This window comes from Misgurnus anguillicaudatus, chromosome 6 (assembly GCF_027580225.2).
Source record: "Misgurnus anguillicaudatus chromosome 6, ASM2758022v2, whole genome shotgun sequence".
Lineage (NCBI taxonomy): Eukaryota > Metazoa > Chordata > Actinopteri > Cypriniformes > Cobitidae > Misgurnus > Misgurnus anguillicaudatus.
The window spans coordinates 3,908,472-3,930,501 of NC_073342.2; the positions used below are offsets into that span (position 1 = coordinate 3,908,472).

The 22,030-nt window shown below is 38.1% G+C and overlaps 2 protein-coding genes across 10 annotated transcripts in view; one reads left to right on the forward strand and one right to left on the reverse strand.

Moving 5' to 3' along the window:
• LOC129434041 (uncharacterized) overlaps nucleotides 1-22,030 on the reverse strand; it is a 117,991-nt gene that overhangs the window by 72,564 nt on the left and 23,397 nt on the right. For 7 of the 9 annotated variants that reach the window (XM_073868365.1, XM_073868368.1, XM_073868366.1 and 4 more), the window contains one exon: nucleotides 9,077-9,407. In XM_073868365.1, coding sequence (XP_073724466.1) covers nucleotides 9,077-9,394 — 318 coding nt within the window. In that variant the 5' untranslated portion in view covers nucleotides 9,395-9,407. Of the gene's footprint in view, nucleotides 1-9,076; nucleotides 9,408-16,616; nucleotides 16,667-17,927; nucleotides 18,148-22,030 lie in introns of those variants that run through there. The other 2 variants (XM_055192838.2, XM_055192843.2) reach the window with 2 other exon arrangements.
• irx5b (iroquois homeobox 5b) lies at nucleotides 18,650-21,421 on the forward strand. Its single transcript, XM_055192847.2, has 3 exons — nucleotides 18,650-19,124; nucleotides 19,968-20,373; nucleotides 20,819-21,421. Exons 1-3 carry the CDS (start codon nucleotides 18,915-18,917, stop codon nucleotides 21,334-21,336), a joined length of 1,134 nt encoding a protein of 377 aa, XP_055048822.2. The 5' UTR covers nucleotides 18,650-18,914; the 3' UTR covers nucleotides 21,337-21,421.

The window sequence follows — 22,030 nt, forward strand, 5'->3', positions numbered from 1 at the left end:
AGCGTGAGTCTGGCACATTGAGAACGGTTTTAGCTAAAAATGTTTGCTGAGGTTTACACGCTACTGCACGCTTTCAAACCACACGCGAAGCTGTCATAATAACACGTCACGTCCTGCAGTTGCATGCACACAGCTAGCAGTCTACAACTAAAGACCCAGCAGAGACGCAGAATCGCTCCAAATCTAGGAATAAAGAGGCCATATTTGACATTTTATGTAGCTTTTTTCACAGCTTTGCTAAACAAGGAATACTTGTTGATATAAATGCAACAGAAAATTGGTTCAAACATGTTACAAATCACTGACATCACAATGCTATCTCACGAGAATTCTTCATTAATTCATATGACCACCAAGTTTTTGTACGATTTGCCTTGATCCTTGTGACGTTGGGGTTAGGTGTGGGGTTTGGTTTAGTTTTTTCATGAGAACCGTACGTTTTGCCATAGACTGGAAAAAAGATGGACGTAGTGTCAATGACGTCACCCACAGGTTTCTGAAGATCGTTTTTGAAGCTTAAAGTAGGTGTTGCCTGCCGTCGCCATCTTGGCCAAGCATCACTCGCGGATATCTGAAAATGGGTAAAAAGGCGGGACGTGGGTGAAGCTGATGTGACTGGTTGCTGTCGCCTAGCTCGACTCTAGTGACGACAGTGGCTGTTCAACCGTCACTCAATTGACCACGCCCTTAATTATGCAGAACGTATTATCATTAATATCATCTTAGGCTTAATATCATTTAAAGGAATGAGTTACAAAAAAATTCACCCCCCCTCACAGTTGTCATGAAGGATAAAATTAGCTATACAGACCAAAAACTATTTCTGTACCAGGCTGTAAACATATTATTTTCTACTGTAAAGTTGGCTATTTTAACATGGAGGTCTATGGGAATTGACTCCCTTTTGGAGCCAGCCTCAAGTGGCCAGTTGATGAATTGCAGTTTAAATCACTTCCGAGTTGGCTTCATCAGAGGGGTTGGAAGGTTGCCCCTCGGGTTTTGCACGATTAACTTCATATGAATTCATACGAATTAGCCAAATTGTAAAATATGAACGAATTCTTGTGAGATCAGGCTGGACATCATTACTAAATACTTAATGTGCATTGACTATTACCAAATAATGATTTATTCAATAATTCTTTGAATACGTTCAATATATACACACATACAGTATAATGGACTACAGTAATTGTGTTTCCTTTATGTTTTTTAAAAGTTTCACGTACAACGGCTAACAATGCTGTATTATGCCTATAGTAGCCGGTGCTGTAACACGATGTCTAATCATGTGAGAAGTATGCACATGATGTCACCATTTTCACGCGTTTGTATTTTACACAAAGATGACAATGTTATTATTTAAAAAACTTTTTTCAAAAGTTTGCATTTTTAGGCCCCCAAAACACTACTGTAGAGTAAATAAATGCTAAAATTCATAAAAAAAGTTTTTGTTACTAGTTACAAATGGTGTTTGGTGTACCGTATATTTCGGTCTATAAGCCGCATTTTTTTTCATAACTTGGCTGGAGCTGCGTCTTACAGTCAGGTGCACCGTAAGTCAGTATGAATTAATTTTGACATTTATGAAGCAAGAGACAACATTACCGTCAACAGCCGTGATAGTCCGCTATATGCTGCTTCTGTATAATTCAATGGATTCTGTAATGTGGAAAGAACAGTATGCAAACTTCACGCTAGTTGCCTTGTTCGGTGAATTTAGACTATTCAACCTTCTAGGTAAGTTCTGTATGCTATGGTTTAAATAACTGATAATATTACTTTAACGTACAGACATCTATTCAGCCTACTGTACTGTCTGCTATTGTTTAGTTGAATAACTCGACTGTCCAGATTAAATGGCTGTTCTTCGGCTTGGATTTTGTAAAAAAAAATTCTAAATAAACGCGACGTATAGTCCACTGTGACTCATATATGTTATTTCATCTTAATGATGCATTTTTTAATGATGCGGCTTATACTCGGGTGCGGCGTATAGTCCGGAAAGTACGGCAAACAACTCCAGCGTCGTCTATATTTAAAAAACAGCTAGATTTGAAGCACTCCTTCGGAGAACTTGGAAACGTAAATTGTTTATCAAACGCTAATGCAGCCGTTTAATCCAATTTGCATTCATATTAGTTTTTGGGTATCTCCATCCGAGGGGAATTACTTCTTTAGTGGCCCACTGAGAGTCCAAAATAACTTCATGCATGATATTGGTATCTTTATATTTCTCATTTGCGAAGCCAATTGCTTTCGAATACACTCTGAAGTCATTTGGAGAGGCTTCAGTTGAACAAGCATGCATACACACCAGCGGGTTTTGGAGTCTGTCATAGACCAGCAGTCACCAAATCAAAGCGTTCACTGAATTACGTCTTTTTGTCTGGTCTGAATCTGTTTGGCTGTGGCTAAGTTAATCTTTAAGTTTTTTAATGATAAAACAACACAATATACAAACAAACAGCAGTTATTTTTCAGATAAGCCCATCACCACATCTTTGGTCTGTAGATATGGCTCAGATACTTGGGGTGAAGGATTATAAACCTACCTAAGTATGAGAAATTGTAATTGCGATGCCTTAGCAAACACCACAAATAAATATTTTATGACTTTCAGATTGCTTATTTAAAACATCATCTAACAAAAGCAGACATTTGTCTTTTAAAATCTTTGAGATAAAGGGGTTAAACGACAGAACAGATGCTTCACCTAGACAATAGTGTGACTGGGGTATAAAATATTACATTTACAGACAAAATCCATACTTTTATGACACTGAGAAATGCGTATATGCAACAATGAGGTGAAGACAATGAGACGCTTTTGACAGTAAACTGTAGGTTGCATACAAAGAGACAAGGGGTCAAGTTGAAATTGTCCATCACCCAGACAAGCAGAACTCATTTGGATGCAAACGAGTGCCTGCGATATTCAAATATTCAATATAAATTCAGAGCTTCGGAGAGCACTGGACCCAAGAACCCTCCCCCTACAAATATGCTTTTTACCTGTGTTGAACAAAATATGAGTTCAAAGGTGTAGTACTGATATTTATGTGTGCAAATATTTGGCTATGTGGACTTTTCGAAAATAAGCTATTTTATATCACTTTTTAAAAACATCACAGGTGAACTCCAATTTTGTAGTTCTTTTTTGGACACGTTTTACCATGTCCAGATGCGCTGCAACACGTGATAAAATATATCATTGTCAATGGTGATATGTGATAACCGACGTTAGTATCTATTTCAGACGCGATATCTATTTCTGCAACATTTCAGCTGACAGCTCCGCCCACTTTAATAGTGGTTTCCTTTCGCGATTTAGTTCGATTGTGTTCATATCAGCAGACAACCGTACCGCAGTCCAAACCACCCATTTCATGCGGACTAGGGAGCGGGTCGTGGGTGCGCACCCGAGTTCGGAAAACATTGTTCACATTATCCAAACAAACCGAACTCTGACGTGAAATGGACCCGGGTGTGCACAAAAAGTGCCAATGTGAAACCCCTTGAGATTCCATTTAATGAAAGTTCTGCATATCATAAATATTAAAGGAGCTGTTTGTAGGTTTTTAGAAAACATGCTTAATTCACCTACTGTATCTGTTTCTCTAAAAAAACAATAAAGATGTACTGATCGACTGGTCAGAGACCGGAATTGGCGCGTTTTACGCATGATCTTGCGACATTTCGATTTCATGCTGATCCTTTTGTTGCCAGTGGTGCAAGCAATAAAACGTGGGTTTTTGTTTGTAGCCTACACTGTTAGACTTAACTGTATTTTCTACAGTTACTTACCACAAAATGCCCAGTAAAATACCATGATTTTATTTTCCAGTTCATTACTGTAATATGCATTGCATTATGGGTATTAACATTTAATTTACAGTGATTTACTGTATTTTTTAATTTGCGGTAGACTGCTGTAAAACAACAGCAGTAGTGCTACTGTAGTTGAATAAAACAGTGTTATAGAAGCATATAAAATGGAATAATAAAATAATGCATATGAAATGAAATAAATTTTATTTGTTATGCTTTTAACTAAGAAAAAGAAACTCAAGGTTTTGTTGGAGGAGACCAGAAATAGAAAACGGGAAGGATGAGGATCTATATTGGGCCAGTGTTCTCTCGCTGGCGTGAACTAAATTTTTTTTTTTACGTGAATTTTGCTGGATACTACTTGGGGAGTGTAGCGAGTCACAATTGACTTTTATCAAATGACTCTGTAGCACTGTTACGGACCTATGACACAGGCGACCAGAGGTTGATTCCCTTTTAAGGCAATATATTTTTTAAAACTAGGTTACAGTAAGAGTATTATACTGTAAAATGGAACTGCGGTAAGGGCATCATACTGTAAAAGCATGTACAGTTATGGTACAGTAATGGGACAGTTAAAGTAACTCACTGACAACGCATATATACAATAAAAAGTCTAACAGTGTATGTGCTGTCAATTATAGTTCTTAAAAAGAAAATCACAATAGGCGGGTCACACCTACAGAAAAATCGGAATCATCAGGAAAATTGCAATCAGTGCACCTCTACCAAACAATGCTGTAGCCAGTTTTTATTAAAATGCGGCATCCATGTGAAATGTTTGTGTGATCCCGCCCACTGCCAATTTACCCAATAGTGCAGTGGTACTCATTGCGCAGCTTTAATTTGTGCCTCGCATGGCAGTAAATAATACGGTGATAAAGACACACGTCGATAAGCGTATTCAGTCATATGCAGTGTTCCACAGAGCGATTGTCATATGACATCAAAGTACCGTGAGATCAGACGACTTGTTATGCTTTCGAATTACTCTCGCGGCAGAGTAATGTCACAAAATTAAGAGAATACACATAAAATTAAGGGAAAGGTGGCCCCCTAGTGGTTCGGGGGGCACTGCATATGTACATTATAAGAATGCTTAGTATTAAAATCCTGTTTTCATCTTGTCTCAGTTACAAATTTTACTGGAAAATGATAAAGAATGATTTGCCTTTGTTTTTATTGCATTGCAACAGATTGATAAGCAGACATGCTATTTATGACTGAATGTAACATTTGATACTTTGCGGTAAAGGCGGCTCTCCTATGGACTCTGACCTATCAGTGTGGCTCTCAAAAAAAAGATATTGAAGACTAGGGCTGTGCAAAAAAAAACGTTTAATCAGAAAAGCCGGTTCCTTGATTAGTAGTAATTCGGCATCAGCTGCCTTCAGATGGAGCGGCATTCACCACACAGAGCCGTAGTTCACAGAGAAGCTAGGCAAAATCGCATAGATTATCAGAGTCGATTTTCCTCGATTATGAACGCGATTTTGCGTAGCTTCTCTGTGAACTATGGCTCTGTGTAGTAAATGCTGCTTCATCTGAAAGCAGATGGCGATTTAAAACTAATCAAGGGAACGGCATTACTGATGAAACATGCATGAGAATCGCAGGCGGTGAGTAATGATGACACAATTTTCATTTTTGGGTAAACTATCCATTTAAGGATTACGGAAAAACATTTTAATTACGTTATTTTCAAAATCACACTCACATATTTATTTAATGTTTTATGTATATTCAAAATTTTTATTTTCTCTACCGCCATTTTGGATGAGAAAACTGCAGGAATTCCCAGATCCGAATCAATCGATAACCTCATCCAGGTCCATAAACACCAGCACAGAACCATGAGAACATCACCCACACCAGACACTTTCTATTTGCTTAAACTCATCATAGCCACCTGATGCCAATCATTTTCAGTCCAGGATCAATTGATATCCTGTGTCATTGGAAACTCTGCACGGATAAGCTAATAAAATAAACACAATTGGATAGCAGAGAGTGTGGGTCAGGCCAGAGTAAGTGCCTATTTACCTGAATGAGAGGCTGGTATAATGTATTGGAGTGGATATCACATTAACCTGCCAAGGCCTTTTTAAATGGGGTCCAGGGCTTAAACTGATTTATCTATTGCCTCCCCCAGGGGCATTTTAGAGTGTGCAGCCCATCTCGCTAACCCATCTATCTAACACTGCTCAGCAGATATCATTACTGCCCAGTAAGGGCACTGTAACAGGTGTGTATGTGTGCATACTGGATGGGAAATACTGCTTAATTCATGTGTACTGGATGTGCTGTAAAAAAAAAGAAGTTGCTTGAATCTTAAAGCCTCAAATATTCCAGGGAGGTGGGCATTGACATTTTCAACGTTGTCACTCTTAGTAATGTCACAACACTTTTTCTGACTCGTCCAATGCAGTGGCACAATCATTTGTCTGATGGGGATGTTTGGGAAATCACTATTATTATTCAAATAATAAATCATATAACTACATTCAAATATTATTATAGCTTATACACACTATTAATGTAACTTACATTAAAATAATAGTTTTTTATACAATTCTAGTTCTGTAACATTAACTCTTTCCCTGCCAGCGTTTTTTAAAAAAGTTGCCAGCCAGCATTTTTCATGATTTTCACAAAAGTTTAATGCTTTCCAGAAAATGTTCCTCTTAAAATATATAAACATCAAATTGCTTTTGAACAAAAAAGCTGTTTTATCCTACCTTCATTAGTTCTCTTTTTATCACCTCTCAAATATGGGTAGATTTCTTCAGAAATAAAAATTTAGAGCGAAAAACTGAAATAATTACATTTTTGTGAAGGAATTTTGTTACAGATCAGATCCAAAGCGCTCTATCATACTCCCAGCGCTATGCGCGACGCAAGTGTCTTTTGCTAGTTTCAACCCGGCACAATTATAATTTTCATGTTTAGCGGATTAGCGCCACGTTGATTAAATAGCAAATGCATTTGCGCCCATTTTTGCGCCCATGGGCGTTCTGATCTGAAAAAGAGGTGTGTTCAGGCGCATTGTTGGTGCGTTGCTATTTTGAGGCAATTAAAATAGACTACGCCATTGACCAACAAAAACCTGCTCTAAAGTTTATGGCGCAATATTGTTTTTGTTATTTAATGAGCGTGTTAGTAATATGCGCCTGTAAACAGGACGACAACGCGGGTTTGCTTATCACACACATGGATGCACAGCAGAACAAAAAAGCTTTTTAATATGAAAAAGTAAAGTATTAAAATGTAAAAGATTATTTTTGAATCTCTTGGACATAAACGAGGATCGATTATGAGATGTCGGAAGGCGTAAAGAGCTGCTTCACCTGTAGCCTGGTAAGTAAATAAATGCTTTGCTTTAAACAAATGCATCTGTTTTTAAATGTTTTTTTTTAAATGCTACCCCACGGATTTATTGTATATGATGACTCTGTACCTGTGGATATGGTGAGATGAGAAACATTTTAAGTAATGCTTTTAAAAAACTCCTGGCGCTGTCCGAATGCTGAAACGCTTCGGCTTTCTGCACGTTTGTAACTTTATCTCTTGTTTGTTACAAATAAAGTATTTTTAGAGTACAAACCTTTTCTCAAATACTTGTAAATTATTTTTTGATGATGTTGGATAGCCATACATTTAAAGCAATTAAAACCCTGCTATTTTTACTTCCATGACTGACAGAAAACGGGTTTTAAAGGTTTTAATAAACAAAATAACAATTTCAATACAAGTGAAAAACAACACAATTATTTAACATTAATCTTAAACTGGGGATCTTCTTCCTCCGCTTAGTTTCTCAGTTTACAAAGTCCGTCATCTAAATAGGGATTAGACATAGCGCCAGCGCAACTGGCTTTTAAAGGGGTTGAGAGCTGAGACTCTCATTGGTTTATTACAAGTTACGCCCAAAACACTCCCATTACTCATTAAAACAATAGGAACAACCCTTTTCGACCGTGCGTTTGCCGCACAAACCATTTTCTCCGTCGTTTAATTAGCAAAAGTGTATTCGGACACGCCCATTTAGACCGTGCGCTTTAGGGCGTTTTCACATCTGTAATTCGGTTCATTTGGTCCGGACCAAAAGCAAAAAATGATACATTGTAACTTTTTTAGCTGATTTGGTTCCATTTCACACCACACTGATTGCTCTGATCCGCACCAATTGAAACGAACCAAAATTCTGTCATGTGATAAGATCAACATCACTCATTGGCCACATGTATTTGAACGTATTTCCTTAACGGCTTTACGATTGGTCAGAATCAACGTGCGGCAAATTCCAACGGAACCCCCGAAAGTAAACAAAAGAAGGATAATACAGCAGACACCATGGACAGACGGCTGCGCGCTGTAATTATGTCTCCATGGTTGTTATACATAGTTTGTATACAGCACTCTAGACAAACTGTTCATTTTCTGAATGAATCGCGGATGCGGCTTGAAAACAACGGTTTAATGCACTACAAACGGCGAAGATAAAAAATTTCCGAGGCTCCGCCCGCACCTCCTCGCAACTCCAGGTATGTCCACGATTTTGCTAATAGAAACGGTCAACAAACACTTCCTCATCCGATAATGCACTGCGCAGTTGACTACGGCAGCTGGTTTAGTCCAAAATGCACAGTAATTTTGCAGTTAGGTCGGTTTGATCTCAGATTGTGTTCTCACCACAAACAAACCGCTCTAGAGTTCGTTTGAAAGCGTACCGAGACCACCTCTGCAAGCTGGTCTCGGTCCGCTTGTTTGGTCCGCTTTTGGTGCGCACCAGAGTTCGATTGCTGCATTCTCACCTGCCCAAACGAACTGCACCAACTGAGCAATCGAACTCTGGTACGATTCAATCGAACTAAACAAGGCAGGTGTGAAAACCCCCTTAGACAATGCGCTTAGCTCGTTAAAATAGGGCCCATTATGATTATCAAAACATACACGCAGTGTAAAATTAATAAAACAAATTTGCTTCAGTTTTTTTTATAAATTGGGTAAAAGGGAATCTAGTGGATAATCCCAGTATTAAAGATTACCATAAAAACTCATCAGGAACACTTTTTTTTCATGCAAATGTTTTCTCCTAATTGACGAGATAACTTGTCAATGGCGAGGAAAGAGTTAAGCAACTGAAAAAGCACTAATGTCAGTTCAGATCAAATCTTCGCCAAGGCCCCAAAAACCTCAAAGACCTCAGAGGGTTAAATAATCAAATGATTTGGTCTGTACTCACCTCCTCTGGTTGGGTGATCACCACAGCTGGAATCATTTCCTCTAAATCGTAACACTCAGCTTCCTCACCTCTCCGATTCAACAGATTCACACCAGTTTGCCTGTCCGGTTGAAAAAATAAATCTGATGTCCAGTTTTGTGTGTCCTGGTTTATTTCAAAGGGTCTTTGACTGGGTGTGGACTCATATGTGAAGGCCAAAGTTGGTGTTTGTGTATAGCATTGAAGATTTAGCTCTGGCTGTTCTTTGGTGACAAAGTTTAAACCCTCAAAAAAATTGATGCTTTGATCCTGAAATCGCAAGGGATGGCATAGAGTCATGAGCTGAAACCTCCTAGAAAAGAGAGGAAAAACACAATTTTCACAATATTTACATGTTTATACATCTTTTATATAATCATTATACTTTATACAACTATATGCAATGAACATAAGGTTTGAAGATCTTACTGAAAGCACAAGAGAAACAAATCATTATTCAAACATTAGCACATCCTCTTATCTTACACCTAACAGCATCACCCAGTCTTTTTCTGTCTTCATCTAAAATGGGCTGACAAGCACAAATACTCTTTAGCGGAGGAATAACATTTCACTCAACGCAGGCATGATTGCTCTTCATTAGTCTGTAATGTGACAGTATGACAAGTGCAGTGGCTGTTTTAGTCACCTGCTGATGCGTGTACACGGCCCAGTGGAGATGAGACCCCTGTGTAAGTGGCCATTAACCACAGTTCATCTGTCAGACACCAGACCAGACTCAACCTCCACTAGACTTCATTTAGAAAGAGAAATCCCAGCAGGCTTTGTGTCATTTATAGCAGTGGTCATGTTCATTAAGACCTTAGCAGTGGCCATGTATGAATGTCTCTTCAGTTACGGACACTTTCAACCTGTGGACTTTTAGTGCAATAATGCATAACATTTAGTCTGCATTCAGTTTTGACTTCTCTATTCAGAAGCATCAATTTTCTTTATTAACAATTGCAATTCTAGGACATAAAATGTACTATAAAAATTGTGCATCACATAACCTTGCTTTATTCAATGTCTTATTTGATTCAGATACTGTATGAATTTATTTATTCACACATTTATAAATCTAACCCAACATTGGAAATCTAAGTCAGACTGTTAGTGTGTCTCCCTTCAATGAGACGTCATATTAAAATATCCCAGTGTGCTTTCCACATGTCACAGCTGTTCATGCCTTCATTTCCACAGGCATGCCATGTCTTTCATTAGACAAGAATGTCTCTGTAAAATACCCCTCCATTTAAGTTGGTTTAAACAGTCTGTTCCGATGGGTATTCATTACATATGAATTGGTAACTGAAGAGGAATTGTTTTCATGTACATTGAATGTGTAATTCAAATCTTTTGCAGTTAATTGGAAAACAGTGTGTAAGCATGTGGCTGCTTGTACTTTGGCCTCTCTGGACAATGACTGATTCGTCCTGGACTGCTTAACATTTCAAATATTTGATGTTTCTAAATACTTGAGTAATCCCTTGTTAAGTTTGACAGAAGGTAGAAAAGAAGATTCAATAGGTTAGGCCTACTATAATATACCAAAGATATGGGTTACAAGATGTGGCACTACTATTACTATGAATGGGGCGAAATGCAACATTCAATATGGCCGTCTTGGCGATGTTATGCTTCGTTCCAGGCAGGTTTTTAAACCCGTGAGTTACGACTTCAAAACCACGACTCACGACCCTATGCGTTCCAGGCAGCCTGTAACTCGTGTTTTTACAACCTTCTACCGGTGAAAGTGCACTGGAACGGCAGTCAAACCCGTGACTTCCCACTCGTGAACTCGTACTAGATCGATGTACTCCCAGTTCAGAGTCGTGAGTCGTGGTTTTGAAGTCGTGAGTTATGGGTTACAGGTTGCCTGGAACGCAGCAGAAGTCTCGCCTTTTGGTGAAAAGAACCAATCATTAGTCAATAAAGACTATACAGGAGCTTGCCGACCTGTGCGCATGTGCAGTAGCTGTAACGTCTCTTGTAAAACGATAAGTTCCAATTAGAGGTCTTCACGGGTCCACTTAGATCCGAAAACACGATCGCGTTCGGGTCTAAAAGTTTCACACGCGCCTCGGACACGGGCCGGGTACAATAATAGCGGCATTGGGTCTCGGGTAATTTAAAATGAATGTGTTTTTGCTGAACGTGCGCCCGAGAAGACCCAAACTCTCTCGCACGTGTGTACGTCAATGTCCTTTTCAAACCTCTCATTTGTTTGCCAAGAGCGCTTGTGACATTAGTCCCTTTCACACATACAGTCTTTACTGGTAATTTACTGGTAAATTGCAGTTAACATGTCATGTGTGAACAGAACCTTTCCGGTAAATCAGTGCTCTTTACCAGTAAGACAGGTTGTAAGATTAACGGTAATTTGCCGGTAAGCGCTGTGTGTGAACGAAAAATATAGCATTACCGGCATTTAGATGACGTCAGACCGCGCTGACAGATCGGGCGGGCCAATCAGAAAGTTTTTTATACAGGTGACGCGGTTTCCCCCAGACTGTTTACGGACGTTTCCACACACATGTTGCTTAAAAGTCGAGCACACCTGAAGTTAACATCCACATTTCTTCACCAAAGTTGTTTAAAACAGCTTACCATCTAATTGCCAAATTGCCGACGTCCTTAGCACACCATCTGTGAAGCCTAATGTGCAAACGCGCAGGTTCCGTTTGACGCCGCCTAACGCAATGTTGTTTGGTCACGAGCAACTTCGCGACCGTTTGCCACAGATGTGAAAACAACAAAATACGGACCGTGGAATCGTGGATATTAAGTCATAACCCGCCGTTTACAAATACGACACGGACGGAGCTCGCCGGCCGCGCGCCACAGGTAACTTCCGCTTTCTCTCTGAGTTTACCGGTATTTTGATACTGATGTGTGAATGATGTCTTACCGGTAAAAAGACGGAACGTCACTGCATGTGTGAACAGCACATTTTTGTATTTACTGGTAAATTCATTCTGGTAAATTCATGGTAATTTACCAGAATTACTGTGTGAAAGAGGCTATTGTGTGGCTGGCGGTAGGTTAATTTTCGTTGAGACAGACATGTCAGTCAATTTTAAATGTACATTTTAGCGGTTACCTTGGTGTCGTCGTCAGATAACAAAGTTAAGCGAATAGAGCAGCTCGCCAAATTAGTTGCGAGGCCACCAGAGTTTCTTTCTGTCTGACTGCTGCGTGTGGGTCTGCAGAATGCACACACGTCAGTGCCATTTACATTCAGGTCAAAAAAATTTGGGTATAAAGTGATTCGGGTCATTTTGGGTCGGGTGCATTTCTTTGGACCCAAGAAGACCTCTAGTTCCAATCCTTGATTCTGATTGGTCAGTAGCTGTGCTTTATTCACAATAAAACACAGCTATGACCGCTTCACCCAACGGTTCTATTATCACTGCACCCTTAGCAACACCCAGCCACACATATCAGTTTGAGAAAGGCTAATTACAATAAAGCACATCCTCTCGTACCTTATTGCTTACCTATAAAGATGTTTTAGCACAATTTAAGCAAAGTACAGGTGATGTTAGGTTTCATTGTTGGTCAACAAATCTATTGTAGAGATATTTTACTTTCACATTTCAAGTAGAAGGACTTTAGTCTTGCATGACTGAAAAAATGTCCTGAGGTTTAGCAAAGATGACCTCCTAGTGGCACGACTTCATAAACGGACTTTGAATATAAACATAACTTACATATTTTCCAAATATCAGCCTAGTGTGTGTTTTCCGCACAGAAACCTCTCTCTGCTTAACTACCTTAGTACAATGCCTCATTGGAGAAATTAACTAGCTAGCTAGTCACGACTGTTTCCCGAAAAACATATGTACTTTCTTGCACATCTGTCGTTCAAACCATGTTTCACAGGCTCACACTTACAAATAAGTCAGAAAGATTAAATTGGTAAAAATATTTGGCGTTCTGTCCAGGGAGAGGGCTCTGAGCTTGGGAATTGGCCAGAATGCAGAGTATCCCCCCCAGGTTTAGGAAGTAACCTGGTGAGTGAGAGGAGATGGGGTGGTGGAGGGATTCTGAAGACTGTAGAGAATCCTTAGGTGAGTTTGACTGTGATTATAAATGGGCTTGCCTTAATGCTGATTGGGTAGATATGTTGATAACTGATTGTAGACAGCTGGTGACATTTGAGTAGCTTATTCGGACGTGTTGCTCCCAAACTACGTTAATAAAACATCATTAGTTCAACAACATAGTTATTAAAACGTACATTATTGATTTGCTATATTTCCTAAATTGTTTCATTTAGTTGCAGTTTCTTACATCGCTCCGGGGTGCCCTTTGCGTACTACTGCACATTCAGGCATGCGAGCGTGATCTTTTTGTACATCTACATGTCATACTAACACAGAGCTAAGCTTCGAAGCACAGCTCGAGAGTCAACGCAATCTCATGGCTATCCGTATTTATTTTAGAAGGTGGCCAATTCATATGAATTTGTCCGACTACATTCATACGTTTTTGTACGATTTGCTTTCGCTCCCTTGACGTTGGGGTTAGGGTTGGGATTTCATTGTTTTTTGTAGTAATCGATGGGGGTGAAACAATACGTCGATATGGATCGATGCATCGATTAAATTTCTTAAGGGCTCATTATAGTTTGAAAGTCCTACGGCAAAGCGGCGACGGCATAGATTACGCGTCGGTTTACCTATGACGCAGTTTTTTACCTGACGAGAGGGGTTCTAGTGGACCAATCACAGCGGTTGCGGTCCGCGTAGAACTGAAGTGCTGTTAAAAATTTGGTGAGGTGCACGTCAGGCTACGCAGAGCTACGGATAACCTACGGCATAGACCTTACGCACAACTATAAATTGGACTTAACGATGCAATCCATCGATGCCACACATAAAATACTGATATGAGGTACCTTTATTTTGACACTCTCCGCATCCTCATTGACGTGACATCCATCTACGTATTTCCGCTAAAGTGCGCATTTTCGTTTATTTTCATGTGCTAGTGTCAGCAAGGAAAATCAATGTAGTTTTCTCCCTCAATATTTATTTTTCTTTATTTAAAAAAGTGTTTTTTTTTCTTAGTTTGTTGTTGTAAATGTCCCAATTGGGACAGAGGTTGTGCCATGTTCAAAGAGGTTAATTAAACGTTCATGATATATATTTTGGTTGCATTCGTAAGTTATTAGGGCCCGAGCACACCGGGTGTGAGGACCCTATTGTTCTTCAAGGAGTTATTATTAAAACTGTAACTGCTTAACTAGACAAGTAATAGTCAAGTATCGATAAATTTATCGAATCGAATCATAATGCATTGAAGAAATGTTTGATGTACCGATTTACACCCGTAGTAATTATACGTTTTTACACGATTCACTTCATAGGAACATTCCTTACATTTTCAGGTTTGTAATGCAGATGCAGACAAGCAGAGGGATACAAACAGTAAAGAAACCATATAACGTTATATTAACTATTATCCCTCTCTGAAATGTCAACAGGCCCATCTGAAAAATGTGAGTAACTGTTGTATTATTAATTGAACCCAAATACACAAAGACAAAACTGGAGAGCACCTATTGTTAACGCGACTCCATAAATGTTCAGTTTAGCATACTTTAGCAGTGGGCAATAAACAGATCACTGTAAACAAAACAGGGGAATTCCCAGTTAGGCCGCCATGATAAGACTGCGAAAAGATGTAACACTTTTTAGACGCCAGCTGCCGCATATACTTCAGTTAATCCAGTTCTAGCTTTTGGTGTGTCCATTTCCAACCAGTGACACTTGATATCCACAACATTGTCTAAAGAGGCTCAAAGCCACAGGATCCACCTGGGGTCACAACATAGTATGAAACAAGGACTCACATGGCACCACGACACTGCAAGGAGGAACTGACACAGATTCACAAACAGGATAAATGTAAAAGTCCAAACAAGCAGGGCTAATCTTCAGTATTAAGCTTAAAAGACTCGAGAAAGGAATTCAGTATAAACAAGCAATTAGTCAACACGGATTTAAATAACATAATCCAGCAATGTTTGGGAAATCATGTTAAACAGGCAGTTACTCAAGTTACGTATGTGAATCTCAAATTTATCTCCTAAAGTTAAACTAAAGTGAAATTTTAAGTTGAAAAAACTTTTATGTGTTACCTATTAAAGTAACTTTTTTAAGTTGATCCAACTTTTTACTTTTTATAGTGTACCTACAATAGATTTTATATACATGTACATGCACAATGCTTTATGCTGTAAAACTTTTAGTTATAAAAAGTAGGATTTACAATTAGCATACTAATTGTATGAATTTTAAGAATACTTTTTATTTATTTTCTTCTAATGGTATTATTATCTGGTAATACATTTGTCTTATAATTTATGGGGAAGGGCATTCCAAGAAGTTACTGCTTAAATAATTGTATTTATAGTTGTTGTTTTCTGTTAAGAATTGTGTTTTATATTACATTGTATACATAGTGTAATTTTGTTTTTAAAGTTAGAGGAAATATTGATACAGAATGTCAAAGACTGAAAATGCTTTTTTCATATATGTAAAGTAAATTAATTTGTTAAATTATAACATCCTATATTATTTGTGATGTTAAGTAAATAATGGCAGATTTTTTTTTTTTTTTTTTTGGTGAACTGTCTTATGCCTTCTCAGAAAAAAAAACATTCTCAAGTCAAACCGAGATTGCACAGATAACTGAGACTGTAAAAACAGAAAGCACTTTATCAGTCATCATAATCCCATTAGAAATGTATGTAAATTACATTGTTATTTTCTCAAATAGAAAATTCCTGTTTTAGACACATCAATGAATAATAAAGTGGTGGGGTCAAAATCATCCATGACGACATGTTGCCATCATAAATGACAGCAATGATATTGTTATTTGTTGTTGAAAGGAAAGTACACCGAAAATGTTCTGTCATTTATACTCACCCTGAAGTTGTTACAAACCTGTAAAATAAAAAATAAAAATGTTAATAGCCAAACAGGTCTGGGGCACCATTCACTTCCATTGTATTATTTTTTTCTTACTATGGAAGTCAATGGTGCCCCAGATCAGCTTGTTTACAAACATTTTTCTAACTATTTTCCTCTGTGTTGACCAGAACAAAGAAATGTATACAAGTCTGGAACAACTTGAGCGTGAGTAAATGATGGTGTCATTTTCAGTGAACTGCCCCTTTAATGTTACGTGCATTAGGGCCCCACTAGTGTTTCTCTTTGTATGGCTTGTTTTTTCTTTGAGGTAAAGATCACTTTATATCAACTTTAAGGCATCATTTGTCTTTCCATCATACAACATGTATTATTATTTGTTATATCATTTTGTTATTTTAATAGCTAACATTATTATTTAGCATCATCATTTAATAAGAAACTGTTAGGACTGTGGCTCGCCCTTATTATTAGTCATGAGTACCATATTTTAAATGCCCTAGCACACCCGTCAGCTTTTAATTAAAGCTTGAATGGCTTAGATCAAGTCCTTAAAGCACGACTGAAGTTATAATTACCTTTATCACAACAGATTCCACAGGGCTTTCCTGCTCCAGGTATTTGGCACCTAAGCACAAATTAAAACACTTATTAATTATTCAAATCAACTTAAGAAATAATAAAAACTCAGCTATTTACATATCTGACATATCTGAAGATGAATGTGAAATAAATAAACAAAAACAGGTGTTTACAAGTCAACAGGTGTGCATTATAAATGCTGTAGTCTATACAGGTACACTCAAAAAAATTGTTTGTTCATTCAACATAATTGAATTAAGGAAAACTTTTCCACAAAATTAGTTTAGGCTTGTACAAACAAGAATACAATAAGTTAATTTAAACAAATAATCTTTTGTTGCCCCAACTTAATAAATATATTTTCATTGCTCATAAAAATATCTTGTTCAATAAACTTAATTTAATTAAGGAAAACTTTTCCACGCAATTAATTCTGGTCTGTTCAACAAAGATAAAACAAGTTCATTTAAGCAAAAAAGTCTAGCTAAACCAATTGTCAGTTTCTATATAATACTAATTAGCATAAGCACACGTTAGCATGCTAATGACACATTGGTTGAACATGTGAGAAGAGACACATGTTAGTGCTCTTTAAAAGAACTACGTACATCTCATCCAGAACTTAACCACAAGCGCTACTCTTCTGCACGATGGTAACCAAACAATTTGTAAAAATATAACACAAACTCTTCTAAATCAATAAGATAAACCAACATTAAACACTATAAAGTCTTTCTCTTTACCTAAAAATGCATAAAATAACACTTAATTTAAAAAAATACTCTCCAAAGGCAGTTGCATGCAAAGCATGCTGGGAAATACCGATTCACGGCCCAGTCAGTAATAGCAACAAAAAAATCATCAATGTGCTCCCAATATAAAATGATTTAGTTCATGCAATTTTTAAAAATTAAAGCAGATTGAACATTATAAAAATAGGTTGAGAAAAAAAAAATAAAAAATGATGTTTTATTAACTTTTTTCATTTAAGTAAATTAGACAAGGTTCAAAAATATTTTTTTTGAGTGTAGAGTGCATTGGTTAAACTTCATTGGGTGCATTAGGCATATCCTATCTATTAATAGAGCTCACAAATGAGATTAAATGTGTTTCTTCAGACTGCATGTACAAATTGGACAAGGAATTTAAAGATGCCTATAAATTCTGCTGAGAGGTGTTTAGATAAGAATATATGTCTGTATAAGCAGTGCAATAAACATTTTAATGAAATAATCTGGCCTAAACGCGTTGTGCGCGCAACTTCTCCCATATATAAAGCGGAGGTCAGGTGCACTTGTTCCTGTTACCTGTTTCGGTAGACTGTCTGTCGCATCGCTCGCGTGTACTGTGAGCTTCGTGTTTTCCCTCATCATCAGGAGAAATGTAATATTCCCGGTCAGTCTGACTCTGACGTGTCGACATGTTAATAGTGCAGGGTTTACTAAGCGCATCATGAGCATCAGAGGATTAATTCACATGCGTCCTCTACTGCTCATTCATCACAGGGCGTCTTCTTTCATAACAAATAAACCTGTTTGCACTGGATATGCGATATATCGCGTTTATCTGAGATATCGGTGGCGTTAAATTCGGTAATAAACTGCGGGTAAATGTGTGCAGACAGCTTCGGTTTTTTTTAATGACATAACCCATCTTGTGTGTACAAGGATTAAAACTTCACATACAACAAAATCATTTCAATCGGTATTTTATTTATTTCTGTTGTCATTGCTCTGAACTCAACTGGAGCACACTAGACTTTAATCTCATATAATCCTGCTAAAATCCCATAATTTAACTAAAAACCTATTATAACCACACAAATGTTAGTAACAAATAGCAGGCGTAGGGCTCTGTTGTCCAAAAGCGCATCAGGACTGAACCCAAAAAAAACGAAAACACGCGTGAACACCCCTTATGGCAAGACAAAGTAAAGCGAAAAACTTTGCGTAAGCGCGCGCGCGCGAGAGAGAGAGAGAGAGAGAGAGAGAGAGAGAGAGAGAGAGAGAGAGAGAGAGATGGGCAGGAAACTCATGAGCTTTTCTCTCTTCCCCATCAATGGCTATTATGTTTGAGGAAGCGCGCGGAGCTCTGTGACACTCACCGGAATCACCGGGACATTTTCCCTTCCAGAAGAACCGCAGCCCATCTAAAGACACCGGGCACGCACACGTCCTTCTTTAATTGTCTCATATCAGGAGTGTAAATATGGTTTAAATCTTTGCTCTTCTTTTGGATGGCACATAGGATGAATGTTCTGACTCTTGGACTTGTGGGAAGAGTGTAATTTAGCCATGGCATTTCCTCAAGGATATTTGTACCAGTCTTCACTCTCTCTGTTCTCGTGTCCTCCGCACGCGTCCGGGGCTATCACGGGCCCGCGCACGCATGATTTGGGACGCTCGTCCGCTTTCGCCCCGTACGCGTCCACAGCTTTCACCAACACAGCCTTTAACTCCATCCAGTACAGCTCTGAATCTACAGCCCCTTTCACTTCTTACGTGGTGAGTTTCAATTCAAAATACAACTTATATTGGGATTTTGTGTGTTTGAACAGTCCTGTGGCTCTTCATGATTGTTTATTAAAATAATTTTATCAGGACATTACTGTCTACAGTACCTTAAATATCCAAGGCACAGAATTTGACCCTTCAATGTAACTGTCGCCTGTCGTTTAAAGTTCATTTAGGAAAATAATAGATTTTTATCCCCACCAAAAAAAAATATGATAAGACTGATTTTAAAACATCCATTTTTCTTAACTTGTTTTTCTGTCACTTATTTTGTTTTTACTGAGTTGAACATACGAGCATACAGATTGGAAAACACATAATATAATAATAATAATCAGTTATTGCTTTGTATTTTTCGTTGTTATTATTAGTACACTTTCAGACAAATCAATAGGTCTTTTTTAAATCCCCGAATTAATTATTTTATTTTAATTTTACTTTAACTAACACGTGCATAATTTACTAAGATATATATGAGAGAGAAAACTAATGAACAACCAAGCTTTTTAGTGTAACACTATTTATATTGAATAAATATTAAATAAAATATATAACAAATGTCTTTGTTTAATTAAGCAAAATTCTTATATGTGTATTATTTAGAATTTAATTGGGGTAATGTTTTACTTGTTATTAAAACGAAACGAAAAAATATGACACAACGTATTTTCGATCAGTGTAAATCGTTTTAAAGATCATTGTTAAGGTTTATCGCATGTATGTCCTTAACTAGTCCACTGTGTATGACACATTTACACAGCAAAGCCGAAATAAATTATTAATGGCATTAATGTATAATAACCTAAATTTAATCAGTATTAATTCATTGCCCAGGGCTCCCCATACGACCACTCGCCGGGCGTAACGGGCTCGGTGGGCTTTCATCCGTACGCCGGTGCGCTGGGCGCGTACCCGCTCGGAGACCCCGCTTACCGGAAGAACGCCACGCGAGATGCCACCGCCACCCTAAAGGCCTGGCTGAGTGAGCACAGGAAAAACCCGTATCCCACGAAGGGTGAAAAGATCATGTTGGCCATCATCACAAAAATGACCCTCACTCAGGTCTCCACCTGGTTCGCCAACGCTCGGAGAAGACTGAAGAAAGAAAACAAAATGACATGGACGCCACGAAACAGAAGTGAGGACGAAGATGAGGAGGACAGCATTGATTTGGAGAAAAATGATGAAGATGATGAACCTCTCAAAACCACAAAGACAGCAGAGATAACCAAAGATTCAGGTATTCATTTGGTATTTTCTGTCTGAAGATGTGCGTACTGCTAACTAACACAATTATTATTATTATTATCATCACTAAAAGTTTGATTAATTGATAAATATATATTCAAGAAAACTAAATTTTATTTAAAGGAAAGGTCCGCACAATTTGGGAACGAAACTTTTAAAAAAGGTTCCCAAAGTGTTCTTTGTGGTTCCATAAAGAACCTTTTATGTTGCAAAAATTGTTTTTTGTAGTATATAGACTAAAAAGGTAATAAAATAAAGATTTTTTTAAGAAACCTTAGACTTGTAGAAACCGTATAGACTACTATCTTCTTATTTAATCGTTAATGATGCAAAATATGTTTGTGTTTAAGTAAAAAATCCTGCATTAGGTGCATTTCCTATTTCCTTTAAGCCAAATAAACTTAATCGTGCCTTTGTTGTATAACCTCATGCTGCAGTTGGCGACGACTGTTCAGAAAGAATCACGGAAACGCACGACGACGCGGATCGTGTTACAATCGACTGCGGAGAGCACGAGACGCGGACAATGCGCGAGTCGCCGCCGGTGGCCACGACCTCCTCTCCCCAAAACGACACGAGTGAAACCACGAAACCCCCAAATGAAAACTGCAAACCCACATCTGTCATTCATTCAGCAAACCCGACCCCTAAACCCAAACTGTGGTCTCTTGCTGAAATCGCTACGTCGGATAAGGGGTGTGACGAACCGTCCCAGACATCTGGGAGGTTATCACCCGCTGGGTCACCCGTGCGGTGTCCGTATCCCCCGAGACATTTATTCTACACTCCTCCGGGATTCTGCCCGGGCTTCACGAGCGCATTCGGACCCCTGCGCGAATCAAACCCGACGCATCTGAGCGGAATAAACCAGACTGCGTTACACAGAGACAGTAAACTCACACTGGAGATGTGTCAGGAACTCAGCTTTGCGCACATCAGGAGGCAGAATATATAACCAGATCAATTACTTTTATTTATTATGTTAAAAATATTTTCAGTATGCCCGAATAAAACAGCTCCGATAGAGCATTTTCTCTGAACTGTATACATGCTACATGTTTTTTTTATATTTGAGAAGAAAAGCGCGTGGGTGTGTTTTTTATTATTTTTCTCCAAATATTTAATGTCAAACATTTGTGCAAGAGGCCAAAGTACTCATTTATCAGTTTTGTAAACCCAATAATTTATAAAATGGTCTATTTAATATTATACATGATCTTATTTTAATGGATATACATCTGTGCCATTTAACAAAAGTAACACAAAAATCATGTTGGGCTTATGAAGTAAATTTGTCAGGATCAGTGGTTTTGATTTGAAATATGTTAAAGCTGTGTGTATATGGTCCAGTTCTGTATATGGCTCTGAAGACATCCGTCAAGCCAATTTAGTAGCTGCAATTGTTGCACCCAAGATATTTTTCACTCACATTATAACCCCGTGAGGATTATTTTATCAACCTTTCTTTAAGTACACTATGCAGTGCCTTCCAGATTTTCTCACTTCTATGGATTCAAAGAATACACTCGATAACTGTAATAGTCGCCTCCTGGGCATAATACAGTGGATAAATTGTATATTTAAATAGCACAAGTCAACATTTATTGCAAGGGGATTATGGGACAGCACTCTTAAGTGGAGGAGATATT

Excerpts from the sequence above, each read along its gene's own strand:
- irx5b (XM_055192847.2), top strand. The coding sequence starts at position 18,915 with ATGGCATTTCCTCAAGGATATTTGTACCAGTCTTCACTCTCTCTGTTC. Across the intron at positions 19,125-19,967 it reads CCCCTTTCACTTCTTACGTG|GGCTCCCCATACGACCACTC; the intron begins GTGAGTTTCAAT and ends TTCATTGCCCAG. Across the intron at positions 20,374-20,818 it reads AGAGATAACCAAAGATTCAG|TTGGCGACGACTGTTCAGAA; the intron begins GTATTCATTTGG and ends CTCATGCTGCAG.